A 13,319-nucleotide genomic window follows, 5' to 3' on the forward strand; every position below is an offset into this window, starting at 1 on the left:
TTAATAACAAAAGCAAAGAAACACATCAACAGCAATACAATAATAGTGGGGGACTTTAACACCCCCCTGACTGAAATGGACAGATCATCTAAGCAAAAGATCAACAAGGAAATAAAGACTTTAAAGGACACACTGGACCAAATGGACTTCACAGACATATTCAGAACATTCCATCCCAAAGCAACGGAATACACATTCTTCTCTAGTGCCCATGGAACATTCTCCAGAATAGATCACATCCTAGGTCACAAATCAGGTCTCAACTGGTACCAAAAGATTGGGATTATTCCCTGCATATTTTCAGACCACAATGCTTTCAAACTAGAACTCAATCACAAGAGGAAAGTCGGAAAGAACTCAAATACATGGAGGCTAAAGAGCATCCTACTAAAGTATGAATGGGTCAACCAGGAAATTAAAGAAGAATTTTAAAAATTCATGGAAACCAATGAAAATGAAAACACAACTGTTCAAAGTCCTTGGGATGCAGTAAAGGCACTCCTAAGAGGAAACTATAGCAATCCAAGCCTTTCTCAAGAAACAAGAAAGGTCTCAAATACACAACCTAACCCTACACCTAAAGGAGCTAGAGAAAAAACAGCAACTAAAGCCTAAACCCAGCAGGAGAAGAGAAATAATAAAGATCAGAGCAGAAATCAATGAACTAGAAACCAAAGGAACAGTAGAACAGATCAACAAAACTAGGAGCTGGTTCTTTGAAAGAATTAATAAGATTGATAACCCCCTGGCCAGACTTATCGAAAAGAAAAGAGAAATGGCCCAAATCAACAAAATCATGATGAAAGAGGAGAGATCACAACCAACACCAAAGAAATACAAACAATTATAAGAACGTATTATGAGCAACTCTATGCCAGCAATTTAGATAACCTGGAAGAAAGGGATGCATTCCTAGAGATGTATCAACTACCAAAATTGAACCAGGAAGAAATAGAAAACCTAAACAGACCTATAACCACTAAGGAAATGGAAGCAGTCATCAAAAATCTCCCAACAAACGAAAGCCCAGGGCCAGATGGCTTCCCAGGGGAATTCTACCAAACATTTAAAGAAGAATTAACACCTATTCTCCTGAAACTGTTCCAAAAAATAGAAATGGAAGGAAAACTTCCAAACTCGTTTTATGAGGCCACCATTACCTTGATCCCAAAGCCAGACAAAGACCCCATCAAAAAGGAGAATTACAGACCAATATCCTTGATGAACATGGATCCAAAAATTCTCACCAAAATACTAGCCAATAGGATCCAACAGTACATTAAAAGGATTATTCACCACGACCAAGTGGGATTTATCCCTGGGCTGAAAGGATGGTTCAACATCCACAAATCAATCAACGTGATACAATATATTAACAAAAGAAAGAACAAGAATCATATGATCCTCTCAATAGATGCAGAAAAAGCATTTGACAAAGTACAGCATCCTTTCTTGATCAAAACTCTTCAGAGCATAGGGATAGAGGGTACCTACCTCAATATCATAAAAGCCATCTATGAAAAACCTACAGCGAGTATCATTCTCAATGGGGAAAAGCTGAGCGTTTTCCCCCTAAGGTGAGGAACGCGGCAGGGATGTCCACTATCACCACTGCTATTCAACATAGTATTAGAAGTCCTAGCCACAGCAATCAGACAACAAAAAGAAATCAAGGCATCCAAATCAGCAAGGAGGGAGTCAAACTCTCACTCTTGGCAGATGATATGGTACTTTATGTGGAAAACCCAAAAGATTCCACCCCAAAACTGCCACAACTCATACAGGATCTCAGTCAAGTGGCAGGATATAAAATCAATGCACAGAAATCAGTGGCATTCCTATACACCAACAACAAGACAGAAGAGAGAGAAATTAAGGAGTCGATCCCATTTACAATTGCACCCAAAACCAGAAGATACCCAGGAATAAATCTAATCAAAGAGGCAAAGGATCTATACTCAGAAAACTATAAAATACTCATGAAAGAAATTGAGGAAGACACAAAGAAATGGAAAAAAGTTCCATGCTCATGGATTGGAAGAAAAACATTGTGAAGATGTCAATGCTACCTAGAGCAATCTACACATTCAATGCAATCCCCATCAAAATACCATACTCTTTTTTCAAAGAAATGGAACAAATAATCCTAAAATTTGTATGGAACCAGAAAAGATCCCGAATAGCCAGAGGAATGTTGAAAAAGAAAAGCAAAGCTGGCGGCATCACATTTCCAGACTTCTGGCTCTATTACAAAGCTGTCATCATCAAGACAGTATGGTACTGGCACAGAAACAGACACATAGATCAATGGAACAGAATCGAGAGCCCAGAAATGGACCCTCAACTCTGTGGTCAACTCATCTTTGACAAAGCAGGAAAGAATGTCCAGTGGAAAAAAGTCTCTTCAACAAATGGTGTTGGGAAAATTGGACAGCCCCATGCAGAAGAATGAAACTGGACCATTTCCTAACACCACACACAAAAATAGACTCCAAATATTTAAAAGACCTAAACGTGAGACAGGAGTCCATCAAAATCTTAAAGTAGAACACAGGCAGCAACCTCTTCGACCTCAGCCGCAGCAACTTCTTCCTAGAAACATCACCAAAGGCAAGGGAAGCTAGGGCAAAAATGAACTATTGGGATTTCATCAAGATAAAAAGCTTTTGCACAGCAAAAGAAACAGTCCACAAAACCAAAAGACAACAGACAGAACGGGAGAAAATATTTGCAAATGACATATCAGATAAAGGGCTAGTATCCAAAATCTATAAAGAGCTTATCAAACTCAACACCCAAAGAACAAATAATCCAATCAAGAAATGGGCAGAAACATGAACAGACATTTTTCCAAAGAAGACATCCAAATGGCCAACAGACACATGAAAAAGTGTTCGACATCGCTCAGCATCAGGGAAATCCAAATCAAAATCTCAATGAGATACCACCTCACACCAGTCAGAATGGCTAAATTTAACAAGTCAGGAACTGACAGATGTTGGTGGGGATGCGGAAAAAAGGGAACCCTCCTACACTGTTGGTGGGAATGCAAGCTGGTGCAGCCACTCTGGGAAACACTATGGAGGTTCCTCAAAAAGTTGAAAATAGAGCTACCATACGATCCAGCAATTGCACTACTGGGTATTTACCCCAAAGATACAAATGTAGAGATCCAAAGGGGTACATGTACCCAATGTTTAATGCAGCAATGACCACAATAGCCAAACTGTGGACAGAGCCAAGATGTCCATTGACAGATGAATGGATAATGAAGATGTGATAGATAGATAGATAGATATAATGGAATATTATGCAGCCATCAAAAGGAATGAAATCTTGCCATTTGCAACGACGTGGATGGAACTGGAGGGTGTTATGCTGAGTGAAATAAGTCAATCAGAGAAAGACATGTATCATATGACCTCACTGATATGAGGAATTCTTAATCTCAGGAAACAAACTGAGTGTTGCTGGAGTGGTGGGGGAGGTGGGAGAGATGGGGTGGCTGGGTGATAGACATTGGGGAGGGTATGTGCTATGGTGAGAACTGTGAATTGTGCAGGACTTTTGAATCACAAATCTGTACCTCTGAACCAAATAATGCAATATATGTTAAGAAAAAAAAAAGAAGAAGATAGCAGGAGGGGAAGAATGAAGGGGGGTAAATCGGAGGGGTAGACGAACCAGGAGAGACGATGGACTCTGAGAAATGGACTGGGGGTTCTAGAGGGGAGGGGGGTGGGGGGATGGGTTAGCCTGGTGATGGGTATTAAGGAGGGCACATTCTGCGTGGAGCACTGGGTGTTATGCACAAACAATGAATCATGGAACACTACATCAAAAACTAATGATGTAATGTATGGTGATTAACATAACAATAAAAAAATTTTTTAAAAATGACAAAGTGAATAGAAAAAAACTGTATTATCTTAAATTCAGCTACTCTGTTGTATATAATAATATTTTTGTCAATTCTCTTGGGTTCTCTAGGTATATGATCCTGACATATAAAAAATAAAGATAACATATTGTTACCTCTGATCAAATTATTTTCCTAAATTGTATGTTTTTGCCTTGGCCTTTAAAGTTCCATTTTGTGAATAATCTGACCTCTCCTTTGCCCATTTACCTATTATGATCTGAGTGTTTTTCTCGGTGAATTATATGATTCTCTGTCTCTCTCTCCCTCAAACACACACACACACACACACGTTTGTGAAGGATATCAAGTAGCTTATGAACATAGTGCTTTGACTATATACATCCTTAGTGAAATATATTCTAAGGACAAAAAAAATCTGTAAAGAAATATTCACTTTTACTGAGGAGTTTTATGAATATCGTATGTTGATGATATAATTTTAAGACTCTGGTATGCATTCATATAGCAGAAAGCAAATAAACGAATATATTAACACTATTGGCAAAAAGTTTTTCCAGGTAAGAAAAAGATGAAGCAAACATAAAACTGTTAAAAGTTAACATAAACTCTGTTATGTTATATTTGAATTGAATATATCAACATTGTCAAAATGAACTCATGACTTAAGAAATAAAAAAGAATAATTCTTAGTTTCAAGTAAAGGCCAAGAGGACATAATATTCCAATAACAATGAATACATTCTAGTACTCATTTCTAATGGTTGCCAAATATCATTGCTCACTAAAAGGAACCTTGTCTCCTTGAAGAAATGGCTGATTTCAGGGGCAAGAAAAATATAAGTCTGGGACATCTAGTTTTTCCACAAGCAAAGAAGTTCAAAGATAGATGGGTCACGTCAAAAGGATACAAAAGTCAACTTGAAAGGCCAAATTTAGCATCAAAAGAAAGAGTGACTGCAAATAATTATAATATATTGGAAAAAAAATTTTTTAAATGCTTGAGTCCATGGTGGGACTCAAACCCGGAGAGCTGGAAGAGAGAGACAGAGCGACGGATGCCAGCCAGTAAATATAGAAGGAATGCTAGACATGGAAAATTACCCCTTTGCAAGTTCCAGTGTGATAACTAAATAAAGAAAAAATTATCAATGAATTTTAAAATCATTAAATGAAATATTGTTGGAGAAGAATATTCACATAGTACCAAATAAATGGAAAATATGCCTTTATGTTTTGATGTGTGGTGATCACTCAAAAAGAACTAACCTTGATAATATTTGGAAATAACACATCAATAACCATCAGTCTTCCATTGTTCCTAATCAATTTCAATTATCTAATTTTCTTTGCCTCATAACTGGGACAAAGCCCGGCATATGTAATATAGAAAAGCTGCCCCAGAAGATCCTGGTCCCCATCCTTGGTTAAGAATCATTGACACAGAGAGTATCCAATATTCTTGTGAAGTTTTTAATCTATTTCACACCCTTTTTCTCACTGCTCATTTTATGTCTACTTTTTATATTATATTGGTCAAAATTGGCCTATTTGAATGCTTTTTTTTCTAGCACAGGCATTAGATTGATTAATTCCACTGTTTTTCTGTTTCCCAATTCCATAACCTCTGCTTCTACCTTTATTATTTTCTTATGCCAATTTTCTTTAGTTCAATCTTATTGCTTGTGATATTTCATGTCTTGTAATTTCAGGAAATAAATAATTTATTCATTTTTAACATTTCTTTTTAAGCAAAGTCAAGTTATGCATTTCCTTCCAACCACAGGGTAAACATCTATTTTATTTTTGTTGTTTTTATTGTTTTTGCAGTAATCTTTGTTGTATGTTTGATTTCCTCTGTGGTTTATAATTTTGATCCACAAAATAGAGGAGATTTCTCTTAAATTTCCAAGTGCTTATAGGCTTTTGTATTTCCACTTAAACTTTCTTCTTGGTTTCTTCTTTTATTATAGATACCATGATTTTTTTAAAGGTGGTTTTTAAATGATTTGCTTTAGGGAAGTTATTGATTTTTTGGATCTGATAATTAATTTTTGTGAAAGTTGTTTGGAATGTTGAAAAGAATATATGATCTACCCTCCCTTCTCACTGGTGCTCTCTTGTTCTCTATTCTTCTGTGTACTTGACCTGTCTTAGTGATATTTTAAATTCTTGAAATTTTTTTTCTAAAACTGTCACTTGTGTTTCTAAGGCATTTTAAAAATATGTATATTTTGGCTGCTAGTTACTAGATGCATAAAAGCTGATGGTAATCACATCTTCATTTTGGGTATTAGCTGTTAAAGACTAAAACTCTATAACCTAGCCTCCACATCCTGAGCCACCTGCCTTGCCTGTCCACCAACCTCACTACCCTTCCCATCCTATCACTCTGGCCTTCCTTCCGGTGTTCGAACACACCCTGCTTATTTACCACAGGCCTTTGCACATGGGTTACCCTCCTTGAGGAGATCTTCTCCAAACAATTTATCTAGCTAATGCCAACTCTGCTTTCAAGTCCAAATCTAAATATCACTTTTTATTCTAAATTCAGTTTACAACTGCACAGTCTAAATTCAGTTCTCCTTTAGATGTTTTTGTGGCACCTTGGAACTTTTCTTCCTAGTACTGATCACAATTAGCAACTCTGTTTTCATTAGAATAGTGTAGTATAGCATCATTGTACAATATCAGTCTCTCTTGCTAGTCTATAAGCCCCACAAGGTCATGGATTGAGACTGTTTTGCTCACTACTGTATTCCTACTTACTAGCATAATACCTGGCCCATAGTAAGCACAGCCTCCTAGTACATATAAACATTCACTGTCAAGGAACTCACCCACCTAACTATAATCTGGGAGAGGGAGGTAATTTAAATTGAGTCACTAAGTTTCCAGCAATGGGGAGGAAAAAAATTTAATGCATATATTTAACTCCTAACAACATGGGAGTTGGATGCTGACCCCCATACCATCCAAAATCCACATATAACTTTTGACTCTCCAAAAACCTAACTACTAATAACATAAACAACACATATTCTGTATGTGGTATGTATTATATACCATATTCTTACAATAAAGTAATCTATAGAAGAGAAAATGTTATTTTAAAAAATCATGAAGAAGAGGAATACATTTACAATATTGTGCTATAAAAAATCTGTATATAAGTGGACCCACAGAATTCAAGGGTCAACTGTAGATATATACAGAAATATATATGCATGTGCTTCCTATTATGACTGCTACTTCTCCTTCCAGAGAACACAAAACCAATGAACACAGAAATATGTGTGGGGATATGTGTAAGTATCTGGAGTTTTAGTGAGACTTGTGCTTCAGTTTTACTGAAAATGTCTCAATTTTTATGAGTGGCGCAGAAATAGTGCATTAGCCTTTAATTTTGCTTATGAACTTATCAACTGTTTTCTTTCAGCTTCTGAATAACTTCTTCAAGGACCCATTCCCAGAAGAGTTTTTGGTTCTCTTCAGAAACTGGGTCAATGACTCCAATCCTGCAGTTAGCAAGCTGAGCCTTCAGAAAATCGCCAGCATGGCACCAGTTATCAATGAGGCACGTGAGTGTATGCTTTATGGATGCCGTCACCATCATAGTCAATCTAAGATTTGATATTGCTCAAGATCCTTACCGATAAAACACTGATATTTCTCAGTTTCTGTATAGCTAAAACAATTTCAAAGCCTGGGTTGAATGGAAGCAGTGTGGTAAGTAAACCCAGACGCTTAAGCACCCTGTTTATATTTTTCCTAGAAAATCATTCATTGCCCCTAGAATGGATCAGCATTGCCCTACACAAACTCATAGAGTCTAAACCAGACACACATAAGTTAATTTCCCCTCCAACATACACACCTGCTGACACATTAATTCCTATCCCAGAGCACTCGCTCAAGTTTTGTCTTCCATTCAGCACATTCCTCCTTTACCCATACATATTCACATTGGTCTCCTTTCTCAGCTCAGGTCAGACTCTGCTGAATATTCTGACCTGGCAGTCACATCCTTCTCAGAGCCACACCCACTATGAGCACTTGCTTATACAATACTTTATATCAATAGTTCTCCATATATGATGCTTGAACCAGCAGTATCAGCATCTCCCAGAAACTTGTTATAAATATAAATTGTTGGGCCCTACCCCAGGTCTGTGGAATCAGAAATCATGGAGGTGGGGCCCACCAACCTGTGTTTTTGAAAATCCTCCAGGTGATTCTAATAGTTTAAACCTGAGAACCACTGTCTTACATGCTTTACTACTGAGTCATGTGAATACTTCTTGCCTTCCAGGAAGACCGAATCTAAGCATGTTTTGTAATTCTCTTATAAAGTCTTTTTTTTAAGTTTTTATTTAAATTCCAGTTAGTTAGCATACAGTGTAATATTAGTTTCAGGTGTACAATTGAGTGATCCAACACTTCCATACCACACCCAGTGCTCATCACAAGTGCCCTCTTTAATCCCATCACCTATTTCACCCATCCCAAAGTACCTTGCATAATGGAATTATGCTGATTCCATAAATCATTGTTGATTTAATAAGTTTAATAATAAATCCTTGTTTATCTATTAAGCATTGTCTCTAAAGGCTCAAAGACTGTCCGTGGGCACCCATTTTGCATTTAGAATGAAATGAGCCGTGATCTGTTTGCTTGAAATAAATCACAGAAGTCAGTGTATGTTCTTTTAGTAATCAGAGTTATTTATTGCCTTGTCTAGAGCTCTTCCCACTGTTATTAACAACTGAAAGGAAGATTCTATGTCAAGGTTATCTAGGAGAGTAAGAGAGAAACTGTGGAGAGTGAGCTGGGTTGAGGTCACGTACTATTTATTGGTAAAGACAACTTTTCAGAGACACAAGGCCTCTGACTATTATTTTGGCAAATAGTATTTGTTTATTTCTTTTGCTTCGTCTCTTTCCAGACTTTGTTTCTCTTCTTTGGTGTCTCCTTTTTGCCTTTTTCCTTGCTTTCTATTCTGTTATCTCTGATCCACAATTGACTCTCATGGTCTGGCTCAGCAGCTCAGCAGCTCCCATGTCCACATGAGTCACCGGCACCCGGTTTAGAGGTCATCCTGCTCATGGTGTGCTGGTGAATGCTTAACAACCAGCTCTCTGGAAATAATACCAATTGCTCTGGTGTACTCTTACCATGGCTAATTTCAAGCTATCAAAGGGACATCATTAAACATAGAATTGGGGAGAAATGCCTGGTAGTGCATCATTATTTAATATTTCCACAATACAGATATAATACATGTAAATAACCTCAAAGGTATATAAGAGTAAAATGGAGCAAAAGAAATAGCAAGTGATAAGTTTTGAGTATTTATTACCTTTATTTCTTCCTAGTTTTCTAAAACTTACTTTTTTAATAATGACTTTTTAATTTTAACTCCAGTGTAGTAAACATACAGTGTTATATTAGTTTCAGGTGTACTATGTGGCAATTCAACAATTTTATACATTACTCAGTGCTCATCGTGGTAAGTGGACTCTTAATCCCCTTCACCTGTTTCAGCCATCCCTCACCTCCCTCCCCTCTGGCAACCATCGGTTTGTTCTCTATAGTTAAGAGTCTGTTTTAACAATCAGCTTACAAAGTTTTTGACAATTTGACAATTGAATCTTGTGAAGCATTCCCAGCACATGACTGCATGCTGCCCAAACTCAGACGTGTGTGTGCCAAATGCTACCTCAAGTCTCCTTCTAGTTCCAAAATCCAACCATTTTCCTCTTTTATATATAGATAGAAAATGTCTGCAGCTTATTAATATCCATCTTGGATGCCTTCCTTTCAAAAGACAAGACTGTTATAATTCGGGCCTTAATCACCCTTCGAAGACTTTTAGTCAAACTGGACAAGGTGACCTACTCCTCTTTGTGTACTAGAATTGCTTCCAGCTACTGTCCTCTGATGGATCATGTGAGTTACACAGTTAGATATGTGAAATCATTAAGTTTTATAATTAAGCTGAAGCCCCAGCTGAGGCAGTGATATTACATTTCAGAATAAATCAACAGAAGATAGTCATTTTGTGCTGAGCTACCATTTCTTCTCCAGAGATAACAATATTAGTAAAAGAAGTACTATCTATCTATCTATCTATCTATCTATCTATATATATATATATATAGTTATATACATATACAACTACATTTTATATATTTGTGTGTGTGTGGAGATATATATATATATATATACATATATATAACTACACTGTGAGAACCTGGAAAAGTTTGTCCCTAAGAGAGGAGAATCAAAGAACAGCCTCTGTCTTTGGAGGAAAGAGAAATTGTATGTAGCTTAGGGCTATATATTGGCTGACCCTAGATCAGGGCTGCCTGGGTTCAAATCATTATTCTGGCTCCACCTAAGCAGGTGATTCAGTTTCTTACTGCTTCAGTAATCCCCCCAATAAAATAGAAAGAGTAGAAGGTGTATTATGGACATTAGAGATGACATGTTAGTGTTCCCAGTGTGTTTGTTATTATCATATAAAACTCAAAAGATCTTTCATTGGGATGCTTGAGTGGCTCAGTTGGCTAAGCATCTGTCTTCAGCTCAAGTCATGATCTCAGGGTTTTGTTATCGAGTCCAGAATTGGGCTCCTTGCTCAGAGGGGGCCTACTTCTCCTTCTGCCTGCCCCTCCCCCTACTTGTGCTCTCTCTCTCTCTCTCTCTCTCTCTCTCTGATAAATAAAATCATTTAAAAAAAATAAAAGATCTTTAATCAAAAAGTTGTGCACTTTGAAAATTCTTGTTTTGTATGGTAAATGTATTCCAGAAAAGTTGGATGACAGTAACATACTTTAATAAGCAAAGACACTTTGGTATGCCATATGGAATATTTATATTTAAAGACTTACATAATGAGTTGTTTGTGAATCAGATAATTATTTCATAGAAAATTATTTTCCAAAAATTTATAAGTTCTTAATTATCCAGATTTCATTGAAGAAGGGAATAATATTATTAAATTATAGAAAGCAGTAATTTAATGGCAAGAATTATTTTCAAAAAGACATAAGGATAATAATAGTAATAATAATAGTGGCTGGATTTATTGAGCATTTACTAAGTACCAGTCACTATTCTAAGGGATCTACATGTACTATCTTATATAATTCTCTAAACAACTATTGCTATTATCCAGTTTACATACAAGGAAAATGAAGCAAAGAGAAGTGAATATTTGGCAAGTTCACACAGCTAGTAAGTAGTTGGAATGTCCATGTAAAAAAAAAATATTTTCAAAATGAAATCACTTGGGGGAAAAAAAATGAAACTAAACTAAATAAATAATCAAACCACACCAAGTGAAAAGAAGCAAAATCAGAGAGAAGAGAAAATGACCAAATATCAATTTACCCTAAGTCATTCCTTGGAGATAGAGTGTTTGAAAAATATTAGGATATCAATGAAACTATGATACTGTGTTTCTCCATATTTAAAGAAAAACAATGACAGGCCTGCAGCCCACAGTCTCCCTGGCCACCTCCCCCAGGCATGACACAAGGCCTCGGCTCCCTAGGGCAACAGCACCGCACAGCACCTGGACTCCAAGCTCCGTGCCAAAGCTGATGGTGAGAACATCAGCTCCATGTTCCAGGAGGAAGGGATGATGGAGTCAGTGCACACCTGTCAAGACCACAGTTATTTAGCGACCAACATGAACAAAAATGTCAGCTTTGCTAATTTGAGAATTTACCCACATGGATTGGTGGTGTCAGACCTTCAGAGTTACCGCCAGTCTTTTGAACAAAAGAGAAGCAAGAATGAAAGGCTTGAGTCAGGACAGTACTGGCCGGGTGAAGCAATGACCACCCATAGTTTGAGGAAGGGCCATAGACAGATACCGACCCACCAGTAATGGTCGCCTGGTTGAGTAAGACATAGATGTAGTGGTGTATGATGGAGATTCACTTTATCAGAACACTAAAATTCTACAATCGAAGCAGTTTGGAAATACTCTAATCCTTAGTGGGGCTGTTACTCTGGCGGAGAGTGATTTGGGTATCCCCAGGCCATCATGCACAGTGGGAAAGACTAAATAAAGAGGCAAAGACGCACTGATTCTGGGGGGTGGAGATGGGGCATTTTATGTGAAATAGTCAAACTGAAACCAAAGATGGTCACTATGGCAAGAGATTGGCCAAATGGATGGATGTAAGAAACACATGCGAAAATCATGTGGCCATGTCTTACACAGTCTTAAAGGAGACTGCTCTCAGGTCCTACTAGAAGACTGTATTCCAGTGCCGAAGAGGTAAACCAAAGAAGGGAGAGAGTTTGACTATATGATTAATGATTTGACAGCTGTTCCAATCGCCACATCTCCAGAAGAAGATTCCACATGGGAGTTTCTCAGATTGATTCTTGACCTCTCAGTGAAAGTACTGAAACAGGATGGGAAATATTTCACACAGGGTAAATGTGTCAATTTGAGGGAAGCCCTATCACTCTATGAAAAACAGCACTGGCACCTGTATTGTCTTGTGGAATTCTTGAAGGAGTTCCTCTGTGTTACTTCAAACTTGGACCTGTATTTTACGGTTTGGAAGAAAGCTAAACCTTGAAGACCTGTATCCCCTAATCGTGTGTGCTGCAAATAGCCTTCCTGACCTTCATATGCCATACAGGAGATTGGAATGAGTCAGACAATTGATTATGAATTCTTTCAGGTTTTCTTTTTTTTTTAATTATTATTTTTAATTTTTAGAAAAGCAAATGGAAAATGTATATGTTGATGAGCTAGGGTGGGTTGTTGATGGTGGTTTTTTGTTGTTTTGTTTTTTTTTTGAAAGTCAGCTGAAGAATGATTAGACAGCACAGGGAAGGCTGCTAAATGCACTGAACCCCTAGAATGTGATTTTTGTTACTTTTTTGTGTGTGTTGGGGGTGCTTTTTGTTTTTGCTTTGGTAGACTTCAAATTTGGTTGGAGGAATGAACATCATTGTTTCGTACTTGATGCTGTTTCCCAAAAGATTTACCTAGATATTAAAATTTGGTGCTTATAAGAAAGAGTTAAGAAAAAAATGAATAGCAATGTTCTGATTAAAAATACAAATGAGAAAAAAATTAAAAAGAAAAGAAAAAATAACTTGCTCAAGCTTACCCAGTCTTTGGGGGACAAAACCGGGATTTCAGCGGGTGTGGGGCATTTCAAAGCTCTTTCCACTAGTCCAGATAGGCTTTCAATGGTTAGCGTATATCTTCCTGTAGACCAAGGATACAAACAGGTAACCCACAGATGAATACAACTTGCAGGTGTGTTAAGTTTGAGTCTCAAACAGTGTAAGTCCAATATTTTTTAAACTGGGAGATTTCTCACAGAAATCTGAATTGTAAATGAAGTTTCAGAAGATTTGAGAATACTAGAGCCCACAAAACTACCTGGCAACACTCTGCAGG

The 13,319-nt window shown here is 37.2% G+C and overlaps 1 protein-coding gene and 1 pseudogene across 2 annotated transcripts in view; both read left to right on the forward strand.

Annotated features, from left to right (window-relative positions):
* The window catches only part of MROH9 (maestro heat like repeat family member 9), a 107,927-nt gene that overhangs the window by 74,446 nt on the left and 20,162 nt on the right, over positions 1-13,319 (forward strand). For both annotated transcript variants that reach the window (XM_025877915.2, XM_073899410.1), the window contains exons 16-17: positions 7,320-7,461; positions 9,657-9,829. In XM_025877915.2, the coding sequence (XP_025733700.1) occupies positions 7,320-7,461; positions 9,657-9,829 (315 nt within the window). The remainder of the gene's footprint in view (positions 1-7,319; positions 7,462-9,656; positions 9,830-13,319) is intronic.
* On the forward strand, positions 11,368-12,483 carry LOC112828688 (spermine synthase pseudogene; annotated as a pseudogene).

This window comes from Callorhinus ursinus, unplaced genomic scaffold, assembly GCF_003265705.2.
Source record: "Callorhinus ursinus isolate GAN/ISIS: 27379988/994484 unplaced genomic scaffold, GSC_fseal_2.0 scaffold13, whole genome shotgun sequence".
NCBI lineage: Eukaryota > Metazoa > Chordata > Mammalia > Carnivora > Otariidae > Callorhinus > Callorhinus ursinus.